The sequence below is a fragment of the Polypterus senegalus genome, chromosome 5 (assembly GCF_016835505.1).
Source record: "Polypterus senegalus isolate Bchr_013 chromosome 5, ASM1683550v1, whole genome shotgun sequence".
Classification (NCBI taxonomy): Eukaryota; Metazoa; Chordata; class Cladistia; order Polypteriformes; family Polypteridae; genus Polypterus; species Polypterus senegalus.
The window spans coordinates 120052483-120077174 of NC_053158.1; the positions used below are offsets into that span (position 1 = coordinate 120052483).

Here is a 24692-nt window from a genome sequence, read left to right on the forward strand (position 1 = left end):
CGCGAGGGCAGGTTCCCAACGAAGCAGGCCCTAATGCGCGTCCAGGGTCCAATCCTGTAACCAAAACAGAGAGAGGCGCAGAAGCCCCCACCGACCGGCACCCCGCGACTTGCCTGTGTGGCACCCCCTCTGCGGGTTCCGTGCCCGTCTGATCAAAACCAACGAGTCTGCTCGCACTTTCGTTTCCTCCACTGACTCTGGGGCTTCCCTCTGCACACGCATAGGCTGGCCCGTCTCCGTACGTGAGCTTACGGGCTCACATCTCACTTTGTGGGAAGACCCGGCTTCATTCCTCGGGTTCTTCCCTTTCTTCTGGGGTGCCCTGACGGCTTGAGTCTCCCTACAGGAAAGGAAGAGACCCCTTGCCGTCTGCACCCCTGTGGAGTGATATGCTGCAAAGAAACAGCATACATCAACATGTGGGGACTGGCAAGATCAGAGGGAAAAAAAATCACGTGGTCACTGATTACAAATCGCAAGATGTTATGCGAATGAATATGAATAATGTTGCATCTGTGCCACAATGTTCTCCGAAATGTACTATACATGTCATAAAACGAATAATTCCAAATATCATATATACCTATGTCTCTGTTTTTGTTTTTTTTTTGACATCATACACCATAAGGTGCATCCTAATTCAGTGTGAGCAGGAACACTCAAAAGTGAATAAAAAAAAATCAAGTGACGGTGCGATACGAAGAAGGCAGATTCGCCAGCGTCTGTGTCAGCTTTTATCCCTCCAGATGAGAGAATGTCCAGTTCCATTGTCTCAAAACACCACTCACAGTTATTCACAGTTTCAAATACAGTGCATCCGGAAAGTATTCACAGCGCATCACTTTTTCCACATTTTGTTATGTTACAGCCTTATTCCAAAATTGATTAAATTCATATTTTTCCTCAGAATTCTACACACAACACCCTATAATGACAATGTGAATAAAGTTTACTTGAGGTTTTTGCAAATTTATTAAAATAAAAAACTGAGAAATCACATGTACATAAGTATTCACAGCCTTTGCTCAATACTTTGTCGATGCAACTTTGGCAGCAATTACAGCCTCAAGTCTTTTTGAATACGATGCCACAAGCTTGGCACACCTATCCTTGGCCAGTTTCGCCCATTCCTCTTTGCAGCACCTCTCAAGCTCCATCAGGTTGGATAGGAAGCGTCGGTGCACTGCCATTTTCCACATTGTGCACAGCCATCTCTCCAGATGTGTTCAATCGGATTAAAGTCTGGGCTCTGGCTGGGCCACTCAAGGACATTCACAGAGTTGTCCTGAAGCCACTCCTTTGATATCTTGGCTGTGTGCTTAGGGTCGTTGTCCTGCTGAAAGATGAACCGTCGGCCAAGTCTGAGGTCAAGAGCGCTCTGGAGCAGGTTTTCATCTAGGATGTCTCTATACATTGCTTTCCCTTTATCCTGACTAGTCTCCCAGTTCCTGGCACCGAAAAACATCCCCACAGCATGATGCTGCCACCACCATGCTTCACTGTAGGGATGGTATTGGCCTGGTGATAAGCAGTGCCTGGTTTCCTCCAAACGTGACGCCTGGCATTCACCCCAAAGAGTTCAATCTTTGTCTCATCAGACCAGAGAATTTTGTTTCTCATGGTCTGAGAGTCCTTCAGGTGCCTTTTGGCAAACTCCAGGTGGGCTGCCATGTGCCTTTTACTAAGGAGTGGCTTCCGTCTGGCCACTCTACCACACAGGCCTGATTGGTGGATTGCTGCAGAGATGGTTGTCCTTCTGGAAGGTTCTCCTTTCTCCACAGAGGACCTGTGGAGCTCTGACAGAGTGACCATCAGGTTCTTGGTCACCTCCCTGACTAAGGTCCTTCTCCCCCGATCGCTCGGTTTAGATGACCGGCCAGCTCTAAGAAGAGTCCTGGTGGTTTCGAACTTATTCCACTTACAGATGATGGAGGCCACTGTGCTCATTGGGACCTTCAAAGCAGCAGAAATATTTCTGTAACCTTCCCCAGATTTGTGCCTCGAGACAATCCTGTCTCGGAGGTTTACAGACAATTCCTTTGACTTCACGCTTGGTTTGTGCTCTGACATGAACTGTCAACTGTGGGACCTTATATAGACAGGTGTGTGCCTTTCCAAATCAACTGTCCAATCATGTCCAATCAACTGAATTTACCACAGGTGTACTCCAATTAAGCTGCAGAAACTTCTCAAGGATGATCAGGAGAAGCAGGATGCACCTGAGCTCAATTTTGAGCTTCATGGTAAAGGCTGTGAATACTTATAAGAAATGTGATTTCTCAGTTTTTTTTATGTTTAATACATTTGCAAAAACCTCAAGTAAATTTTTTTCACGTTGCCATTATGTGGTGTTGTGTGTAGAATTCTGAGGAAAAAAATGAATTTAATCCATTTTGGAATAAGGCTGTAACATAACAAAATGTGGAAAAAGTGATGTGCTGTGAATACTTTCCGGATGCACTGTTACAACTAACAGCGTAAGATCCCGGGGGGGGAGTGTGACTTTTACAAGTCCTATAAATGTACACCATGTGTTACAGATGCAAACCAAGTGTGTGTGTACTGTATAATATTAACAATAAGAGCAGCTCACTACTGAAAACGGCAAATATAGGAGACAGTGGGGATCGAACCGGTGGCCCCTTGATTACAAGTCAGCAGATCTTGCTGCTACGCCACGGAAGCTGCTGTTTTTTCCTTGAACATTTTTTGAAAGTGTTTATTTGATCTTTGGACTTGCCTACATTTTGTCATTTCCTACTAAAATATGAAAAATGTTTCATGAAATGCGTGCGTTCCAAATAACAATCTATTATTTCCACTCTAAAACTCCATTTTACTCCCAGAAAATTAATCAAGATATGAGCAGGAAGAAGTTTGTGCACGTTCTATGTCTGTGGGGGGATGGAATAGCCGGCTGCTTGCTGCTTGTCTTTATCGGCACATTTACAGGACAAAGGACGCTGGCGGAGAGGTGCCAACGGATTAAATGTGGGCCGGATCTACGAGTTTTTTCATAGGCTCTGGTAATTCTAGTGTTAACTATAACCAGTCAACAGGCTTTCTAATGACATTATTGCCACTATTGACAGTTCTTAATAGAGCAAAACTTAATTTAAACAAGGCATATTGCTTTCTGAGAGAATGAAAGAGAAGACTGCCTGAGTAATTAGTGGCAGGTCAGGTTAGGTCGGACAGCATGCACTGATACAGAGTGTTGCCACACAACGAAACAACTCGGGATCCTGGTTGGCAACCACCCAGGCAGGCGTCTGGTCCAGTCCCACTCTCTGGAAATGACCATCTATCTTCCACAGCCAGACGTTATGTGGGTGTACCCTTGGCCTTGATCCTTAACAATGAGGATCATGCAAGCCGGATCACCCTCTGGGAATCGCATCACATGGCCATAGTGCCGTAACTGACAATCCCTCACAGTGCAGGTCATGTGCCGCATTCGGGACACCATGAGCAACCACTCATTCAACACAAAGTCAATTTGGTGGTACCCAAGGATTCTCCCAAGACACACAGTACCGAAAGAGTCCATTCTTTGTCTTAGGTTTACTGGATAGCGTACATGTCTTACAACCATAGCAAGACAGGAAGCACCATGACTCTACAGACTTGGGCCTTCATCCTTTTGCATATATATTGGGAATGCCACACATCCCTTTCCAGCAACCTCCCCACCCCCCTTACTCTCCCAATACATCTACTGATTTCATAGGAAGAGACACCAGAGACATGAGTGTCGCTGCTGAGGTAAATAAACCTCTGAACAAGGTCAACATTCTCTCTGTAGACAGACACACTGCTGATGCCACTGCCCAAGAGGTTATTAAAGGCCTGTATTTTGTTTTTTATCCAGGTCACTCATAAGCCCCGACACTCAGACTCCTCGCTCAGTCTCACGAGAGCCCCGATCAGAGCCTTCATTGACTCCGTGAAGATCATAGCATTGTCAGCAAAGTCAAGATCAGTGAATCTTTCTTCACCAACAGATGCCCCACAGCCGCTGGACCCCATGACCTTGCCTCACACTCAGTCCATGCAAGCATTGAACAGATTGTCACAGTGCCAGTGTACAGGCTGGCTATGATATTCCACAAAGTCAGGATGTCCCACAGGGCAGCTCGATCAACTGAGCCGAAAACTTTACAAAAATCGACAAAGACTGCAAAGAACTCTGCCAATTTTCTCATTTACGCTCCATGAGAACCCCCAGTGCCAGGATGCGGGCGACAGTAGACTTCCTAGATGTAAAACTAGACTGCTTTGGTTGCTGGTAGGTTGGGATGATGCCCATCTCCCAAATGGAAGCAAAGATTGCTTGCAGTGCCAGAAAGACAGCCTTACCACCAGCCTGGAGAAGTTCACCTCAGATACCACAGATCCCTGCAGTCTTCCCTACCCTCAACTGGTTCACCACCTGTACAATCTCAGTGAGTTTGGGAGGTTCACAGCTAATTGGAGGATCAGTCTCAAGAACTGTGGACCCAGAGATATCCCGGAGGATCAGCATTAAACAGCTGCTCAAAGTAGCCATCCCAGCGGGCCACACTTATAGTGTCATCTGTAAGGATCATTCCAGCCACCCTTACTCCGACTCTCTGAGGAACAGAGTAGGATGTGTGTAATGCTTCGATTTCTCTTTAAGCAGGATGTGGGTCACTAGAACATACATGGTGTTTCAGTTCCTCACAGATTCCTCTAACAAACACCTTCTTATCTGCCCTCGCAGCCATCCTTCTCAGTTCCTGGTACAGATTGGAGTTGCCATCAAGCCACTGCATATTCTCTCGATGATATCCAGAGTGCCCTGTGAGATGAAACACCTCCTTCTAGGAACACTGGTAACACCAACACAACCCTCCGCAACCTTCAGGGACTTGTCATGGAAGGTCTCCCACATCACATTAGGATCAGCAGTCGCACCCAAGTCTGTATGTTCCTCATACAAACTTAGTGAAAAACTTTTAGAAAAAGCCTGATGCTGGAGTCTTGCCAGGTCCAGCCTGATTTTTCTAATAGGTGGTAGTCTACTGGACCTTCAGAGTAGCAACAACAAGTCTGTGGTCAGAATTCACAAACTGGGCACTTCTGTAGACCTTACAGTTTTGTAAGAGCCTCCACCATCTGCCCATGAGGATGTGATCAGTCTCCTTCACTGCACCACCAATATTATGTCCAGTGATGTGGCTCAGGGTTTTGGAACCAGGATCCAGTGATCTGCAGCCTCTGACATTTTTCATAATCAAGGAACAAATGCCAGACCCATGGGGACTAACACAAACCTCATAGCCAGCATTGTCAGTGCCAGTGGTTGCATTGAAATCACCCATGACCAGAGGAGTGTCACCTCGCGGGCACCCATTAACCACTGAGCAAAGTTGTGAATAAAATGTCTCCTTCACCGTGACATCACTCACCATGGTCGGAGCATATACTGAGACAACAGACAAAAGGCACCCAGAGAGTGCCTTAATCTGAGTTTCATAATGCTGTAACCGCTGCTGCAGGGGGATGAGGCAGTACTTCAGAAGCCCCCTCTTAAACAGTTTTTCAATGGGAAACAAACACACTCCTGTCTCCTGTCTCTCTTCCCCCAGACTCCCGCTGCTACTGGGCCGCTGTACCCACCTTGATAAAGAAGACTTTATGTTCTTTTGAGCAGGAGTTGGGGCTAATTCATCAAGTTTGACAGCTGTTCTTTGTGAGGCTGAATCTCCTCTGAAAGAGACTAATAAAAGGTGTATCCATATGACATAGACATTTGTCTATACTGGGCATGTATGCACTGGTAGTAAACTCCTTGAAGGGACTGAGCAGTAAACAAAACCTATGAAAATCAGATTCCCCTTCTGCTCTATGCACCTCATAAAGTATCAGTATGTGCAAAATCTTGATGGTGCATTAACATCATAGATAAAGAAAGTCTTTATAGAGCTGCAGCGAATTGCCCCCCAATTCTTGTTAATGTGCTAGTTACAGTTGAAAGTAACAGTCTTCAGAACTGGCGATGGCCTCTTGTTAATAAATAATAACAAAGCAAATTTTAAAGCGACACTTTAACCAAAAAAAAAAAGTTTAGCCATATTTATTTGTGAGACAATTGATTATAAGCAGTTCACAGCAATTGGAGTGCAATTTGTACCAAACATTTGTAAAACTAACTCAGTAGAAGACATACGTACGTACGTACGTACGTACGTGCGTGCGTGCGTGCATGAATATCTTTGTTTTAATGCATTTTGTTTTCGTGTCTCTCTCTACTGTATTGTTGTGAGCTTAGCGGCATTCTATACCCATCCATTTTGTTAAATGCCTTTTATTCATTTTACTGAAGGATTTGCCCGTTTTTACTGAGCACATTAAATTTAAGCAATAAACATTAATCAGTCATTGAGGCTGTCAACGAAGTTATTTACAATCTTATTTTCATGGGGCTCTGAATTTTTCACTACAATGTGTAAATGCCATCAGCCATGCGATTTATCACAACACTGCAGTGTCTGGCAAGTATTTACTCGCGGATAAGTCGGGACTTGATTTTACTGTATAATTTCTGGTATTTTATAATGTCGGTTGTATAAGTCGAATGTGGAAAACTCACACTATTGGTCCAAGAAATTGATATTGCCCAGCTGAGAGAGTAACCATGGACCACACTGCCTTTTTTTTTCTATGTGGATGCGGCAATGCACAGTATCAGCCCATGCTCTTAACCTTTCTCTCTGTCTCTCGTGGCTACGTAACCACACGGTAATACCTGAACTATTCCAAAGTGACATTTGCACTGTTTTGTGTTTTTTGTATCTCACACTCACAAACACCTTTATTTTAAGAGCATCCCTTGACTGCGATGGAGCGTTCGATCAGGAGAAAATATGAAGCTGGTTTTAAATTAAACGTTGTTGAAGTAGCGAAAGAAATTGTTAACTGCGCTGCTGCAACCAAATTTGATGTGTCTGAGGAACTGATGTGAGATCGGAGAAGGCAAGAAGATGTAAAAAAAAAAAAAGAAAAATTTAAGTGATGCATTTTTGAACGGACGAATAAGTTGGGGTCTGATATTTATGATTGACTTTTTGGCTTTCAAGACTCGACTTATACACGAGTATATACGGTAATTTGCTTTTAACTAATATCGGTTAATGAACAAACTGATGTAATGAGCAGGATCCAATGAGGGAAGAGCTACAAAATCAGCATGACCTAATCACAGTGCTATTAGAATACTGTTTCTGGTAAAAAAAAAAACAAGAGTACAAAATAACAGGGTACTATGAACAAAGGTAAAAAAATATGGACAAATCTATGCGTTTTTAAATGATAAAGTCATACGAAAAAGTTTGGGAACCCCTCTCAGCCTGCATAATAATTTACTTTCAACAAAAAAGATAACAGCGATATGTCTTTCATTTCCTAGGAACATCTGAGTATTGAGGTGTTTTCTGAACAAAGATTTTAGTGAAGCATTATTTAGTTGTATGAAATTCAATCAAATGTGAAAAACTGGCTGTGCAAAAATTTGGGTACCCCTGTAATTTTGCTGATTTTGAAAGCATGTAACTGCTCAATACTAATTACTTGCAACACCAAATTGGTTGTATTAGCCTATTAAGCTGTGAACTTCATAGACAGGTGTGTCCAATCATGGGAAAAGGTATTTAAGGAGGTCAATTGCAAGTTGTGCTTCCCTTTGACTCTCCTCTGAAGAGTGACAGCATGGGATCCTCAAAGAAATTCTAAAAAGATCTGAAAACAAAGATTGTTCAGTATCATGGTTTAGGGGAAGGCTACAAAAAGCTATCTCAGAAGTTTAAACTGTCAATTTCAACTGTAAGGAATGTAATCCTGAAATGGAAGGGCACAGTTACTGTTAAACCCAGGTCTGGCAGGCCAAGAAAAATATAGGAGCGGCTTACACACAGGATTGTGAGAATGGTTACATACATCCCACAGATCACCTCCAAAGACCTGCAAGAACATCTCGCTGCAGATGGTGTATCTGTACATCGTTCCACAATTCAACGCAATTTACACAAAGAACATCTGTATGGCAGGGTGATGAGGAAGAAGCCCTTTCTGCACTCGCACCACAGAGTTGCTTGTTGTATGCAAATGCTCATTTAGACAAGCCAGATTCATTTTGGAACAAAGTGCTTTGGACTGATGAGACAAAAATTGAGTTATTTGGTCATAACAAAAAGTGCTTTGCAAGGGGGAAGAAGAACACCGCATTCCAAGAAAAACACCTGCTACCTAGTGTCAAATTTGGTGGAGGTTCCTTCATGCTGTGTGGCTAGTTCAGGGACTGGTCTCCTTGTTAAAGTCCAGGGTCGGATGACTTCAACCCAGTATCAACAAATTCTCCAGGATAATGTTCAAGCATCAGTCACAAAGTTAAAAATTATGCAGGGGTTGGATATTCCAACAAGACAATGACCCAAAACACAGCTCGAAATCTACAAAGCCATTCATTCAAAGGGAGAAGTACAATGTTCTGGAATGGCCGTCACAGTCCCCTAACTTGAATATCATCTACTTTGAAAGCTCATATATATATATAAGCTCAGATATAATATCTAGGGGAAGCCCATGGGCTATTTTTTCTTCTGAATTTTTTTCCTTTCTGAGAAACTTTATTTAGTGACTGCACCTGTGCTCTGTTAGGGAAGTGCTAGGGCACAGGTATGCAAAGTTCCTCTCGAATTCTAGGTTTAATCAGTGAAATCTTCTTTACATGTTTCTACTTTGTGCTACACAGTACTGGAAACAAATTAGCATAAAAAAATTACATTTTTAAAGAATTACTCTGACATGTAAATTAAGTTTATATAACTTTTGTTAATACTTAGGGGAAGGAACTTCTCGTCATTTTCAAGACCAAGACCCTGAATCCTTGACTGAAGTGAAAGTTGATATAAGAAAGTTTCAGCAGTTTCTTGCAGGCCAGCAAGTTAATCCAGACAAAGCAATATGCAGTAAGTTTTTTTTGCTCCAAATTTAATTTTAGTGTTGAATGTGTTTAGTGTTTAATCTTAATGTTGAATAATTTTAGTGTTTGTGATATGATATCTATAAGAATATAGATGGAATGCCTTTCGTAGTTACTTTAGTTCTAGTTCTAACAAAGTGCTTTGCTCTTGCATTCCCATAGGTACTGCACTGCAAAAGTTACCACTGCCGTAGAGATTCTTATACCAAATGGTCTGTCCAGGTTTAAGTCAAATATTTAGCTTGAACTTGTTTTTTTACATTGGTATAATGAAGCAAGAGCTTAAGAAAAAGCATGCAATTCCGAATCATTATCTTATTTAAATGAAGCATTCCAGGACATTGCAAATAATGCTGGTCTGAATTCATGTAAAATTGACCATTTGAAGGCTGACTTTTATTGAATTTAGAATTGACCATTTACACATACTAATTTAATGAAAGACAAAGTGGAAAAACAATTAGCCTCAGCTTAAATCATTTGTCACGTTTGGATGCAATGTTTGCAAGCTCCTACTGGTGCTTTTTTTTTTGCTTTGATTATGACTGGCCCTACATAGTCTCTATGTAAAATGTAAATCTGACCATATACAATACTCTTTGCATAAAGTGTAAATCTGGCCTCTGCTATAATAAAGTTGTCTATTAAAAGAAGGGAAGTCTAGTTTAATAAAAGGGAATCATAATTTCACCAGATGTTTTTCTATGCTTAACCTCCTTAACGTTATATATTATTCCAAGGAACAGGTAAAAAGCATTGCATTTTTTTTTTTTGGCATGAAAAATGACATATTTAGTCAATCTCAAAAGTATAATAATGATACAAATAATAATAATAGTAATGATGAATAAAAATAATATGAAATGAATAATAATAGTAATACTACTAATGATGCCAAAACAGTATATAATCTTAAAATAAGTCCTTTGTGTGGTAACTCTTAAAACACAGTGAAAGACACAATCCAACATCACTGTCTGGACAATAATAGTGTGCTTCTTTTCAGATTTTCTTTCCAGAATTATGAGTTTTTGAACAGCACCCTGCACAGGTACAAGCTGGATTCTGGTTTTTTTTTTTTTCTGTTGGAAGTATGTAATCAATAATGTTTACAATTAGATGCACTGGATTGATCCGCAATGTGCTGGTTTGGCCACGTCTCTTTAGCAGTAATGTGGACAGTGGATGCGCGGCAATGATTTTTTTCTACAAGCTGGCATGTAAAGTTTGCATGAGATATAGTTTCGGCAGCTTTTTGTTTTTTATAAGACGAATGCACTCAAATGCACTGTTCCAGCAGATGACAAAATATCTTTTTGTAGTAGTCAATTCTTGGTCCACACAATCTATGCCACCCATCATGCTATTGTAGTCGACCACAGCACAAGGCTTCGTAACTTGCTTGTTATGTTTTGCTTGTACAGTGACTGTAGCTGCATTATATACAGTGCTAAGAAGACAAACCTCTTTCTTGCCTTCCGTTTCAGCGCAAGCAAGTCTTCAGGCATGCCATGACAGGACGTACTGTTCCATATTCGTCAGTCTTTCTTTGCAGCAAAATGTCAAATAGCTCTTGTGAAGTATAGAAATTGTCCATAGTTACACAGTAACCTTGATCCAGCAGAGCATCTATCAAAGTTGGTACCGATGATTGGATCAAACATTTTCCCTTTTCCTGTGTACACAATCAAACTCCAAATGTATCCTGTTTTAGATTCATCCTACAGCTTGTAAAACTTTATGCCAAATCTTGTTCTTTTTGAAGAGATGTACTGTATCCATGACACTCTGCCCTCACAAGCCATGACACTTTTATCGATGCTGACATAACAGTCCACAATGTAAACGATCCAAAGTTTTGCTACAGTGGCCTTGTATATCTAACAATTTTTCTTCAGTTTGGGTGCTGGACGAGTATTCTCATCAAAGTGTACATTGTTGGTAAAGTGCAAATATTTCATAATTAGTGAAAACTTACACTCAAGACGTACTTCCTACAAAAATGGCAGCACTGACTGCACTTTTATAGCCCGAGTGGTTCTTGGTTCTTGTGAAAAGGTGAGTTGTATCCCACCATCTAAGTGTCATATGGAAATGTATTAGGGTACAGGGAAAAGAAAAAAAAATAGGGACACAGAGAAGAAAAAAGGTTGAAATGTCAACTTTAATCTCGTAGTTTATATTTAAAGTAGAAAGTTGAAAACTTCATCTTAAAATCGATGCTGAATATACTAGAGTTTCTCCAATCCTATCGTAACTAAAGTAGCACGTTAATCAGAGTCTCCATTGACTCAGCAAAGATCTCAGCATAGTGGGCAAACTCAAGATCAGTAAATCTTTCTTTACCAAAAGATTCCCCACAGTCACTGGACCCAATGACCTTGCCCAACACCCAGTCCATGCATGCATTGAACAGAGTAAGAGCAAGAACATTCTTCTGACAAACCCTAGAATCAACTGGGAAAAACACAGAGGTTCTGCCTCCACTCTGCACAGAAAATGTAAGCCAATCTTCGTGACGGAAGAAGGCTGCTTGCTCTGCGGAGCCAGGTCCGTAAAAGGTGAAAGGGGCGGACACATGGCAGATTAGCCACACGGTAGCGGGAAGGTAAACAGAGAGCCCTCAAAGCGGCGGCGGGAAAGAGGCAAGGCAGACAGAACGATTCAATCAATAAGGTTTATAAAACGAAATATCAAACAATATAAGAAAAAAATTAAATAACTATATGCAATAAATAGATCATGAAATAACTAATAGAAATCAAACAATCACTTATGAAAAAAAGAACATGAAATAACTATATACATGAAAAAACAATACGAAATAACTATATACATACATCCATCCATCCATTTTCTAACCCGCTGAATCCGAATAGGGTCACGGGGGTCTGCCGGAGCCAATCCCAGCCAACACAGGGCACAAAGGCAGGAACCAATCCTGGGCAGGGTGCCAACCCACCGCAGGACACACACAAACACACCCACACACCAAGCACACACTAGGGCCAATTTAGAATCGCCAATCCACCTAACCTGCATGTTTTTGGATTGTGGGAGGAAACCGGACGCCGGAGGAAACCCACACAGACGGGAGAACATGCAAACTCCCGCAGGGAGGACCCGGAAGCGAACCCGGGTCTCCTAACTGCGAGGCAGCAGCGCTACCACTGCGCCACTGTGCCGCCCTATACATACACTAAAAAAATTTAATGAAAAAACTATATACATAGAATAAAAAATATTGCCATAACCTGTAGATGAAGCCCAAAATTAAAAAAGACAATTGAGAGGGAGGCCTGCCAACATACAAAGTGCCAGTCATTTGCAAAGATTGCAAACAAAAAAAAGTAAAAACAACTTGAAAAAGGAAGGAGGCCTCCTTGACAACATACAAAGTGCCAGTCATTTGCAAAGATTGGGGGGGGGAGTAAAAACCACTTCAAAAATGAAATGAAGCAGGCCTCCCTTTCTGCCAACACATGAAGTGCCAGGCAGTTATAAAAAAAAAAAAGCAATGTATGGGCGCCATCTACAGATTAATAAAACAAAAATTGGTTAGTGGCCATCCCCCCCAGCACGTTTTTGCTTTTTCCTTCTCTTTTCCTCCAGCCACTCCTCGATGGTTTTGCCGGTTGCGTGGAGCAAAAGAATTCCCCCCCAAATTGGCTGTGGCCGAACTCTTTGGTTTTTGGACGGCCACAGCTCTTACATATGTACGCCTCTATCTTTTTCCTTTGTTTGGGGGGGATTCCTTGCTGTCGTGCCAGCTCGTCCGCCTCCTGCTTTTTCTTCTGCCGCCAGGCAGTGGTGCGGGGTATTGAGGGTCCTGCCTGCAGCGGTGGAAGCAGAGGACGGGCAGTGTCAGCCGGCGGGGAGAGTGGCTGGGTGGCGGGTGCTTCATGTGGCACAGAGGGGTGCCCAATGATGGCTGGTTGCCACATCCACGGGGCCCCGACTTCGGGTCAGGGAAGTGCAGTGGTTGTGCAGCGAACTGCTCGGGGCCCGTGGGTTATGGGCGTGCGGCAGGGGTGGGCTCTGAAGCAAGGGCCAAGCTGGTTGGCAGTGGCACGGCCATCTCTAGACCCCGCCGTACCAGCTCCCTGGTGCGAGCGTAGTGCCTACAGGTACAGAAAGCAAAGTAAGTCAGGGTGGGAGGGAGGAGAGCAGCATGGTGGATGGTACTTGTCCAGTGTGTACTTACCATTGTGCCAGGGTGCGCTGATTGAGGGGGAATAACTGGATTCGAGTCTGGGCCAGGAGTACCGAGTTTGTGAGGATGTTTTCCGGATGCAGGTGTAATCCCGCATCACAGCTGCCCAGCGATTCACCCTCACGCCGCAGATGGTGGTTCCTTTGGGGTGAATCCTGGACAGCTCTACACAAACGGCCTTCACAAGGCGGCTGATGTTTGGCATCTGTGGCGCCTTGGCCGACCATACACCTACAAAATTCGGGAGAGAGAGAGTCAGTCAGTCAGTCAGTCATGCCATCGATATCCAATCAAAAGGTTAGAGGCCACACCAAAGAGGTTGATCACCTACCGTCGCCAAGCTCTCCACTCCCGGTGTGACACTGGTCTGCGAGTGCTTGCGTCGGAACCTCCCCTGCACCAGTCTTTCCTGGTGGCGTGGCGGAAAGCAAACTGGGGCCTTATCGCCCTCCGGCAGTCGTTCCCAGAGGGTGACGATCTCCGCCACTTGCTGCTGCGTCATGTAGGTGTGGTGGCGCAGCTTGACGAGACTCAAGGCCAGGTTGACCACGTGCTGGTAACCTGGGCCAGTGTTCGTTCCAAGGCTATGCTGTTGGGGAAGAGGCGAAAGTGAGAAAGGGAGCACTCATCAGATATTCCACAGGTATAGCACAACTTCGTCGGGAGACACTTACCAGATTGTAGGACACGCTTTGAGTGGCCTCGTCTCCAGGGGAGATCTCCTGGTCGGCTGGCCCAGACTGTGAGGCGCCCGATGGCAGGGGGCGACTGGGACTTGACAGACGACAACGGTTGTCGGGCGAAGTCCTCCTCAAGGCCGAAGGGGGTGTTGTCCACAGGTTCCTCTTCCGGGCCCTCGACCTCTTGGAAGCCCTCGTCAACATTGTCATTGTCATCGTCCGTGTCAGTCCCATCCGAAGCGTCAGGATCCCTGCCCATCACTTCCTCCAGCACTCGACCAGTCTGCGAAAACAGGTACTGGATACCAATGAGCTCACCTGTGAAAAGGAGGCAACTGTTTTAAAATGAAAAGGTGGGAGGGAGGGAGAGACAGATAGACAGACAGAGGGCTTGGCGCCCGCCTCACCAGTGTACCGCTTGGCGGGTGTAATCGTCAACGAGCTTCCTGTGATAAACAATGTCGCTCAGCTCGTTGGCGGAGTGCTGGAGTTGGCCACTGTAGCAGACCACATCACGGTCTGCTCCCTCCACTACTTGTGCCGCGGTCCTCGTTCCACCGCGCCAGGCCTTCCAGCAGGTAGGCCTGAAAGTGGACCGCACTGGCTGAAGTGCCTGAAAGACACGGTGAGGGTGAGAGAGAGATAAAAATGCAATGCCACCCACTCCCTCAGGTCAAAAGTACAGGTTTCTGGGCACCCTTACCAGGTATGAAGTGGTCCAGATGCAGGTAAAACGACTCCAACAAAGTTGAACCTCGCGCACAACTGAACACCGGCAGCGTGATCCCCCCTTTGACCAGCTGCCCGGTCTGCATGTACAGGTGCACGCCAGGTGGGTCCTGGATGCAGTGGAGGTGGCGCCTCTGAGTCTTCCAGATTTCCTGGATCTTGTCGCGGTCCAAAGCGGGACACACATGTTGTCAGTGGCATCCCGAGGCCTCCAGCATCTGTCAATGAGCGGCCAGTCTCCTGCACCCCGCGTCTTGGCCGGCGGCAGTGGCGGGCCAGCTCTTTAAACGGGATCTTTCCGTTGCCAGAGCCTCGGGGATCATTCCCCACCTCACCAGCCCTGGCCTGTCGCAGCCGGGCGACGTCTCCCTGGTCCCACTCAAAGACGCCCAGAGCGAGGCAGCGCCATGAAGAGGCTGTATAGTGGGTGGCTCTCCGTGGTGACACCGCCGCAAAGCGTCACATCAGGTGCCACCGCGTCGAGCCACCACCAGCTGTTCCCACTGGTGGAATAAGAGGGACACTTTGCAGGGTCCCCTGTGGGAACAGCAGTCTCTGTCCACGTAGAGGACCAGAGGCGGGGACACACTGGCATCACGGTATCGCCGCATCAGCCAAGTGGCCATGGGGTGCAGGCCAGCGCCCTCGGCTGCAGTGAGGACGCTGATCAGGACCTGGCCGTGCTCGTTCCCCACGTTGGTCACCCAGGCTGCGTTCCTGCCGCGGCACCAGCGAGTTTCTTGGTCACCTGAACGATGAAAGGAAGAGCGACAGTAAGCTGGAAGGAGAGAGGGAGGGGATGGCGATATCGCTCACCTTCTTGGTTGAGTCCATCTTCAGGATTGAGCCGGGCCTTGGTCTCTTCTAACCTCGAAGCCGCCTCCCTGGCATAGACGGACAGCAACCACTTTGTACCGGCACCGGGTCATCCTTGAGTAGAGGCGAAATCGCGGGTGGCTCGGCACCCGGTGTGATAAATTTGGTGACCGCGTACATGAACTTTTTGGACCGCGTCAGCCAGGACCTGGTGTGCTTTTTGAGCAGATATCTGTGCAGCCGGGTGGCCCCATTGCCCAGCGTGTGCTCACGCATCTGCCCGATGAGCTTTATGTCGCAGGATAACCTGTGTTAGACAGAACAGAGACGTTAGGACTGCCCGTGTACCTGTGGAGAGCTGACCCAGCCATTGGAGACTCCTTGTCTGACCTGTAAGTTAGGATAGCTGGAAAGTCATCCCGGTGGGTGTGGTGCAGCTGATCCAAGATATCCTGCGACCAGCCCGCCACCTTTTTCCTGCAGTGCCGGCACTCTAGGTACTCTGTGGCCATAAAGTACCATCCGTCTGTGTCCAGGCCCCTCCGGACAGTCCTATAGAGTCCGGCTCCCACCAACCTGTGGCTGCACGCCGTGCAGGACAGCTTGTAGCCCCACATGCAGTACAGCATCCACAGGAAGAATGGGCGCTGAAAAAAGGTGTCGGGCAATGTCGGGGGCTGGAGGTGCACATTGTGGGGGCTGGGAGGAGGTCAGCACAGGCCTTCCATCCTTGCCCCTGGTGAAAAGGGCCCGGCTTACCAACTTGTGCTGTTCCTTGGGTAATGAACTCCTCCAGCCCTCGGGCAAAAATTGCTGTGTGTGTGTGTGAGAGAGAGAGACAGACAGACAGAGACAGAGAGCATGACCAACAGAAAAAGAATCAGACAGGGCCTCTTCCTTTCCCGGCAATGCAATTCAAAGAAACACATCCTTTTAACTCGCCTCTCTCCTGGCTATGGATAGCGTTTGCGAAGGCTGCTTTCCCGGATCAGCCGTCGGTTGGGAGCACTGGAATGGCACTGGCCCTCTACTGGTTGCAGACTGGGAGGTAGATGCTGGGGAAGGTTGTTTACAAATTCAAACAAATAACAGGTTAAACAGAAAAAGTGAAGGAGCCACCACCAGCTCCATGGATGGTTGTCACTTACCAGCCTCCAGCTCCATGCTGGCCGACAGCAGCACATCATCCGGAATCTCGACGACGGAGGCTGCTGCAGAGAGAGGCTGCTGCGACACAGCGGTGGTGGTTTTGGGAAGGGAGGAGGTTGCTGCTGCCTTCACCTGTCTCTCCGCCCTTTGCATACAGCTGGAGCGCATGCATCTTGGTCCCGACTTTGGTGGTCTGGCGCCGGAGCCATTTGATGTAACTGCGTTGAGGTACAACAGCGGAAACGGTAACACTTGAACAAATGAAAGCAGGGTCCCACTACCTTGCTGGGCCCTTCCCCTCAGACCCCACCCAAAAGTCTTTTTCTCACCTCTTGGCCTCTGGATCTTCTGTATTGTAAAGGGCCTCAAACGTCAGGTGTCCGTGTTGGCCGAAGCCGATGAGCCTCTTGCCCTCGTCCGGAGCCCCGGCCGACCCGTCTCTCCCCCGTCGACGGCGGATGGCCGTCTTCACTTCAGGAAAGAGCCAGGCGTAGGACTCCAGGGCGTTCTATTGCCCGCCAGCAGACTATCCGACACCTGGCCATCTTCACGCTCCCTCAGGTGGGTTGCCAACACCTTGACGGCATAGCCGAGGTCATGGGTCAGCAACCATTTAAAGGTCTGGCCCGTTACTGTCAAACTGGAGCTCGCTGGCTAGCGGCACTTAAGTCCCTGGGGTCACCACCTGCGGCCTCGCACGCGTCTCCTGGCCTGCTCCCTGACCATCTCGGCCGACTTCACCTTGAACGGCACAGATACGCTCAGGCGGTTTGCCTTGGCGACCTGGACCGCATCGCTGGAAGCCTTGAGGGTCAGTTCGCTGGAGGTCTCGTGGCGGAACTGTGGCACAGGGTTCAAGCTGGAAAAATCAGATAAACCAAGAGAAAGTTACAGTTCCATTCCAAAGTTTTACAACACCCGTTTTTCTTCAAATTTAACCAGCTGGAATACAGCGAAGCGACCTAGAAAGCGGATCCACAGGAAACTGGCAGACATTTGACATTTTAAAGTTTAGGTTACCAAAAACTGAAATTAAAGAAATTTCAGAATATTACAAATTGGCCTTCAGGGAACAACTAATAGGTTAAAACCTCCATTTAGTGTGCACCAAGCGACGTTGCCTCCAACAGAGACAAAATAAAGAGTAAGTGAGCATGCAAAAAATGAACAAGGGAACAACAGGATGATAAACCACCACCTTTGAACAAATTCTATAGGCACAAAGCCCAATATCCCAAAAAGTGGTTTTTTTTTTCGAATTAACCTTTGTCTTATTTAACCTATGAATACTTACATGTCAACACCAGGGTGATGTTGGAGTCTATTAAAACAACGCAATCAACCAGTCACGTCAGTTAAAGAAAGAAACCTTTGCTTTGGCAGGAACATTGCTACTACAAACAAAGACTCGCATTAGGAACACTAGTGGCAGCCATGGTAACAGATACCAAAAAAGAGTTAATTCTCAATTCTGAAAGAGTAAAAGGGAAAAAAGAAAAAATTAAATATAATGGTTAGTAATATTAATACGCACTTTTTTAAGGCCTTTAATAATATTACAACTACCTTGGTTACACTGCATTTTCCTATTATTAGCATTATTATTATTACAACCTTGAGGGGATCCCATAAAGTCTCATGATGTCCCACAAGGCAGCTTGATCAAAGGCTGCAAAGAAACTCTGCTTATATATCCGTTTGCGCACCATGACAACCCTCAGTGCGAGGATGTGGTCGATGGTAGACTTATTACACATAAAACTAGACTTCTTGGGTTGATGGTAGACTCCAGATAGTCACGACAAGTCCTGTTTTCCAGTCATTTGGGATGACCCCATCTCTCAAATGGAAGCAAAGATGCTTGCAAAGCCAGAAGGACAGCCCTACCACCAGCCTGGCAGTACTGTAAATTTGAACAATAGAAGTTGTAGTTTAAAGAGTTACTAATAGAGGCCTACCAAATCATTGGCTATGAAAATAAAATTAAAATACTATTAAATCAATTATGTTCTATAAATTATCTTAGAATTAGAACACCCTTAGTCCAGGGAGGCCTCCACTCCTCTCCTCTGAGCTCCATCCTCTTCTACCTGACTCCAGCCAGCGAATGGAGGGATGCGGCCCCTGATATTCACCCAGACATGCTCCAGGTGCCTCCTGATGAACTTCTGCCAGCACTCCCTGGTGTGGCGGAAGTGCTGGCTGTGCACCAGGAAACACTCCGGGTGTCCCTGGTCTTTGTTCCCCCAAGCACTTCCGGGTGTGACGGATGTGCTGAGGACCAGGGCTCCCCAGGCATCTGGGCGGCCCTTGGTGGTGACCACGGGCCCCCTATAGGGTTGAGCTTCCATGCTCCTTTCCTGTTGTTCCCAAAGGCCATGATCCGGAGGAGGTCACACGAAACTCCGCCCCCACGGCGTTGAAGCTCATCTCCATTACAGTAAATGGAGAAAAACTGCTTCCAGTTATGACCGTTACGCGTAGAATTTCGATATAAAACCTGCCCAACTTTTGTAAGGAAGCTGTAAGGAATGAACCTGCCAAATGTCAGCCTTCCACCCACACGGGAAGTTGGAGAATTTGAGTGAGTGAGTGAGTGAGTGAGTGAGTGAGTGAGGGCTTTGCCTTTTATTAGTATAGATGAAGACTGAAGTCCAAATAGCAAAGAAAGATTTTCACAAGAATAACACAATTGCGCTTTTATTCAAAAATATAACTGCAGAAACAAAAAGCCGCCTTAACATGCGACATTGACATCAGCTTGGAAAAAGTGCACTTGAACAAAAGTGCACTTTTGTTATACTTTTACACCAATATATGTTCCTGTGTTTGAACGACAGGGCAGATGGGAGTGTCTGATGATTGCATATAGCGCCCGAACTTACAGGTCTTTACCATTCTTTCCTCTGCATGTCCTGGAGTACAAAAGAAACAGCATACAGCAACATGCGGGGACTGGCAGGAACACTCAATAAAACTGAATAAAAAAAGCAAGTGATGGTGAGATCTGAAGAAGGCAGCCATGGCGTTTGTGTGTTAGAACCCGGGGGGATGGGCGTTAGTATGCATCGTGGTACACTGCAGAGCTATAGCGCGTCTTTAGTGAAAACAGCCGTGTCAGATGGGGTTGTATGGATTGATTGACGCGACTGAGAGAATGAAAAGTGAATTAAAAAAAAAGCTAACCTTTACAAGGATCATAAATTGCACCGGCTGTTACAGACTGAAATCAAATGTATGCTTTTATTCTAAAACAGTAAGACTAAGAGCAGTTTACTTTTCAAAACGGATGGGCGCAGGATCAAACTCGTGACCTCTTAATTCCCAAGCGGGGGCTGAGCCTATTGATCCACAGAGGCAGTTACAATAAACTGGTGTCAATGTCGCATGTTAAGGCGGCTTTTTGTTTCTGCAGTTATATTTTTGAATAAAAGCAATTGTGTTATTCTTGTGAAAATGTTTCTTTGCTATTTGGACTTCGGGCTTCATACACTATATAGTTTATGCCTACATTTTGTCATCTACTACTAGAATATAAGAAACGTTTCTGTTTTAACAATGTGTTGACACAGATTACTGTAGAAACTGAACAGACATGAAATGCGTGTGTTCCAAACAACGATCTATTATTTCCACTCTAAAACTCCACTTCACTCCCAGATACTCAATCAAGGCATGAGCTGAGAGAAGTTCGTGCATGTTCTAAATTGGTGGGGGGATGGAATAGCCGGCTGCTCCCAGCTTCTCTTTATCAGCACATTTAGAAGACAAAGGACGCTGGCAGAGAGGTGTGAAGGGATTTAAGAAGCAGTTTAAGGTGGGACGGAATTACGAGTTTTTTTCGTAGGCTCTGGTAATTCTAGTGTTAAAGCAACAATCAAAAAATCAATACATGTGCTTTTGTGCTTTTAAATATGCCGAGCACCGCAATAAAGCGGCATTTTTAGAGGAGGCGTCAGTATCTTTTAAGCAAACAGCACCTCTGCTCACAGCCCCTCTGTCAGCAGAGAATGTCAGAGAGGGTGAGAGAGAGGCAGAGACAAGCAAACAATCAAGCTCCGCAGGGGATGCATATCTTATAGCATTGAGGAGTTTTAGTTAATATGTAATACATGCTCTGATTGGGTAGCTTCTAAGCCATCCGCCAATAGCGTCCCTTGTATGAAATCAACAGGGCAAACAAACTGAGGAAGCATGTAGCATAAATTAAAAGACCCACTGTCTGCAGAAATCCGCGAACCAGCGGAAAATCTGTGATATATATTTAGATGTGCTTTACATTTAAAATCCTGCGATAGAGTGAAACCCTGAAAGTCAAAGCCTTGATATAGCGAGGGATTACTGTATGTATATATATATATATATATATATATATATATATATATATATATATATATATATATATATATATATATGTATATATATATGTATATATATGTATATATATGTATATATATATGTATATATATGTATATATATATGTATATATATATGTATATATATATATATATATATATATGTATATGTATATATATATATATATATATATATATATATATATATATATATATATATATATATTGTCAGACCCTATGCTGGTACAGTGGCTCCTGGTGCACGACAATTCCTGGCCTCATGTGGTGATAGTATGCAGGCAGTTCCTGGAGGATGAAGGAATTGATACCATTGACTGGCCACCACACTTTCCTGACCTAAATCCAATAGAAAACCTCTGGGACATTATGTTTTGGTCCATCCAATGCCACCAGGTTGCACCTCAGACTGTCCAGGAGCTTCAGTGATGCCCTGGTCCAGATCTGGGAGGAGATCCCCCACAACACCATCTGTCATCTCATTAGAAGCATGCACCTATGTTGTCAGGCATGTATACAAGAACACAGGGGCCATTCAAAGTGCTGCGTACAACTTTGAGTTGCTGCAATTAAATTTTGGCAAAATGGACTAGCCTGCCACATAATTTTTTCACTCTGATGATTGAGGCGTCTTTGAATTCAGGGCTCTGTAGGTTGATCATTTTCATTTCCATCAAACGATGTGGCATCCTTTCGCTTCCTAACACATTACCCATTCTATATCAGTATAGATATCCAGGAGGATTTCTTTTTCCCATTGAGATCTGATGTGTTTTCAAAGTGTTCCTTTAATTTTTTTGAGCAGTTTATATATATGTATGTTTATATATATTAATGTACAAACCGGATTCCAAAAAAGTTGGGACACTATACAAATCGTGAATAAAAACTGAATGCAATGATGTGGAGGTGCCAACTTCTAATATTTTATTCAGAATAGAACATAAATCACGGAACAAAAGTTTAAACTGAGAAAATGTATCATTTTAAGGGAAAAATATGTTGATTCAGAATTTCATAATAATAATAATAATAATAATTTAAGTTAAGAAGAAATTTAATTTTAAGAAAGAAAAAAAAATATATAGTTAAGGCAGCTTAGTAATCCCAAATCAAATTTTAATAATGAGGCCAGTGCAATGCAAGTCCTGTTGGATGTTGGACTTTTTAGATGATGGTTTGGAAGAGCCAGTTGTCTATGAGGGCTACATCTGCAAGAGATGCCAGCTGATCCAGCACCTCGAGCTCAGGGTCGCTGAACTGGAGGAGGAGTTGGCTGACCTGCGTTGTAATAGAGAATTGGCGGACTTGGCCCAGGTGTCCTTTAGAGAGATAGTGTGCACCCCTAAGGTGGCGCAGGAGGAGATTCCAGACCAGACAGGTAGGAATAGGTGGGTCACGGTCACAAGGCGTAAGGTAAAGGGTGCACACTGTCCGGGGGCATCAACCCCAGAATTAGAAGTGTCTAACCGTTATCATGTCCTGGCGGAGCTGGACGGTGACTCTGATAATTCTGAGGTGGTAGGCAGGGTTGAGGAGCCCCAACGGGCCACCTCAAAACCAGTTCCCAAAAAGAGAGAGGTAGTGATAGTTGGGGACTCAATCATTAGGGGGATTGAAGCGCAGGTGTGCTCCAGAGAGAGAGAGTCTCATACGGTGTGTTGCCTTCCGGGAGCACAGGTGGGAGACCTCCCTGGAAGGGTGGATAGGCTCTTGGCCAGAGCGGGTGGATCCAGTTGTCATTGTCCACGTTGGAACAAATGACATACATAAGGGTAGTCTGTCAGTTCTGCGATCCAAATTCAAAGAGTTAGGTACCAAGCTGAGGAGCAGAACTGACAAGGTAGTCTTCTCCGGTTCTGCCTGTGCCACGCCGCCAGTCCAGGTAAGATTGAGGAGATTAGAAGGCTTAACGCGCGTGGCTCAAATCTTGGTGCAGGGTAGAAGGGTATAGGTTTATGGGGCATTGGGACTCCTTTTGGAACAGATGGGACCTGTTCCCGTGACGGGTTACATCTGAACCGGAGGGGCACCAATGTATTGGGGAGGCGTATGTGTAGGCTAGTCGAGGATTGTTTAAACTAGGGAATGGGGGGGCAGGGAGTTTAGGACAGGCCAGATTTAGATCTATACATGGAAGAACAAACAATGGTGTAGAAATAAAAATGCATAGTAATGTAAATTTTAAGCAAACACGTAAAGATAGAAGGATTAACACATTAAAAATAGCTTGCCTTAATGCTAGAAGTATCAAAAATAAGGTAAGTGAGTTGGAGTTGTATGTAGCAGAGCACAATTATGATATTATAGCAATAACGGAAACCTGGCTAAATAACAAAGATGGGGATGAGTGTAACATAGAGGGATACACATTTTTAGGAAGGATAGACAGAACAGAAAAGGAGGTGGGGTTGCTGTTTATGCCAAACAGGAATTAAATGTAAGTCATCTTCAGTTGGATGATGAGCCCCATCTTAGTGAGGACATGTGGCTTCGCCTGGAAAATATTAGGGAAAAGGTCTCATTTTAGGAGTGTGTTATAGACCACCCAATTCAGACAGTAATTTCAACACACATCTTTTAGTAATATCAAAAGGCAAGTTTACAGGGGATATTATAGTCATGGGGACTTTAATTATCCAAATATTAACTGGGATAACCTTACAGATGGAGGAGCACAAGAGCAGGAGTTTTTAGAAGTAATCGTGACTGTTTTTAACACAGCATGTTAAAGCACCAACAAGGGGTGAAGCCTATCTGGATTTAGTATTCTGTAATAATCAGGATAGAATTGAGGGTGTAGAGGTGATTGAACCACTAGGGTCAAGTGACCATAATGTAATACAATTCTCAGTATTTTGTAAGAGTACAGATGCAAAGACTAAAATTGTTAAGTTGAACTTTAGTAGGGCTAATTTTGAGCAGATGCGACAAAGTCTAAGTAGGATAGACTGGGATAAGCTTTTAAATGTGGAGACAGTCGAGGAGCAGTGGAACAGGTTTAAAATGTTTTACATGTAATGCAGGACAGATACATACCTAAATTTGGAAGTAATAGGAAACTAAAAAATCTCCACGATGGATTAATAAAGATTTAAAAAGAAGTTGCAAAGGAAAAACTGCTGTATAAGGCATATAAGACTAATGACTGCAAAGAGAACCGTAGCGTATGAGAAAATGAGGGCAACCATTAAGAAGGATATCAGAGAGGCTAAAAGACAGTTGGAGAGGAATATAGCAGATAAGGCGAGAAGACCCCAAGAGATTCTTTCAGTATTTTAGTAGTAAAAGAACAGTTAAGGAGGAGGTCAAGTTCATCAGGAATAGTAAAGGGAATTAAAAGATACAGACAATGAAATAGCAGATGCCCTAAACTTACATTTTTCTGAGGTGTTTACAAGTGAGCAAGTGGATAACCTGCCAGAGGTAAACACAACTACTAAGGAGGTACTGAGGGATTTGGAAATTGTAGAGGGAGAAGTGCTGCTCAGATTAAATAAGATGAAATCAAACAAATCACCAGGCCCAGATAATATTTATCCTCGTGTTCTTAAGGAGGCTAGTGAGTACATATATAAACCCTTGACACATATTTTTAGGAAGTCACTGTGCACTGGAGAGATTCCAAAGGACTGGAAAATGGCAAATATCATCCCATTATATAAAAAGGGTGACAGGGCAGATCCAAGCAACTATAGGCCAGTAAGCTTAACAAGCATCACAGGAAA

General features: G+C 44.5%; 1 protein-coding gene across 2 annotated transcripts in view; it reads left to right on the forward strand.

Annotated features, from left to right (window-relative positions):
* hus1 (HUS1 checkpoint clamp component) overlaps positions 1–24692 on the forward strand; it is a 110317-nt gene that overhangs the window by 37993 nt on the left and 47632 nt on the right. Inside the window, exons 7-8 of one of the 2 annotated variants that reach the window (XM_039753278.1) lie at positions 8865–8990; positions 10011–10055. In XM_039753278.1, the coding sequence (XP_039609212.1) occupies positions 8865–8990; positions 10011–10039 (155 nt within the window). In that variant the 3' untranslated portion in view covers positions 10040–10055. The remainder of the gene's footprint in view (positions 1–8864; positions 8991–10010; positions 10056–24692) is intronic. The other variant, XM_039753277.1, reaches the window with a different exon arrangement.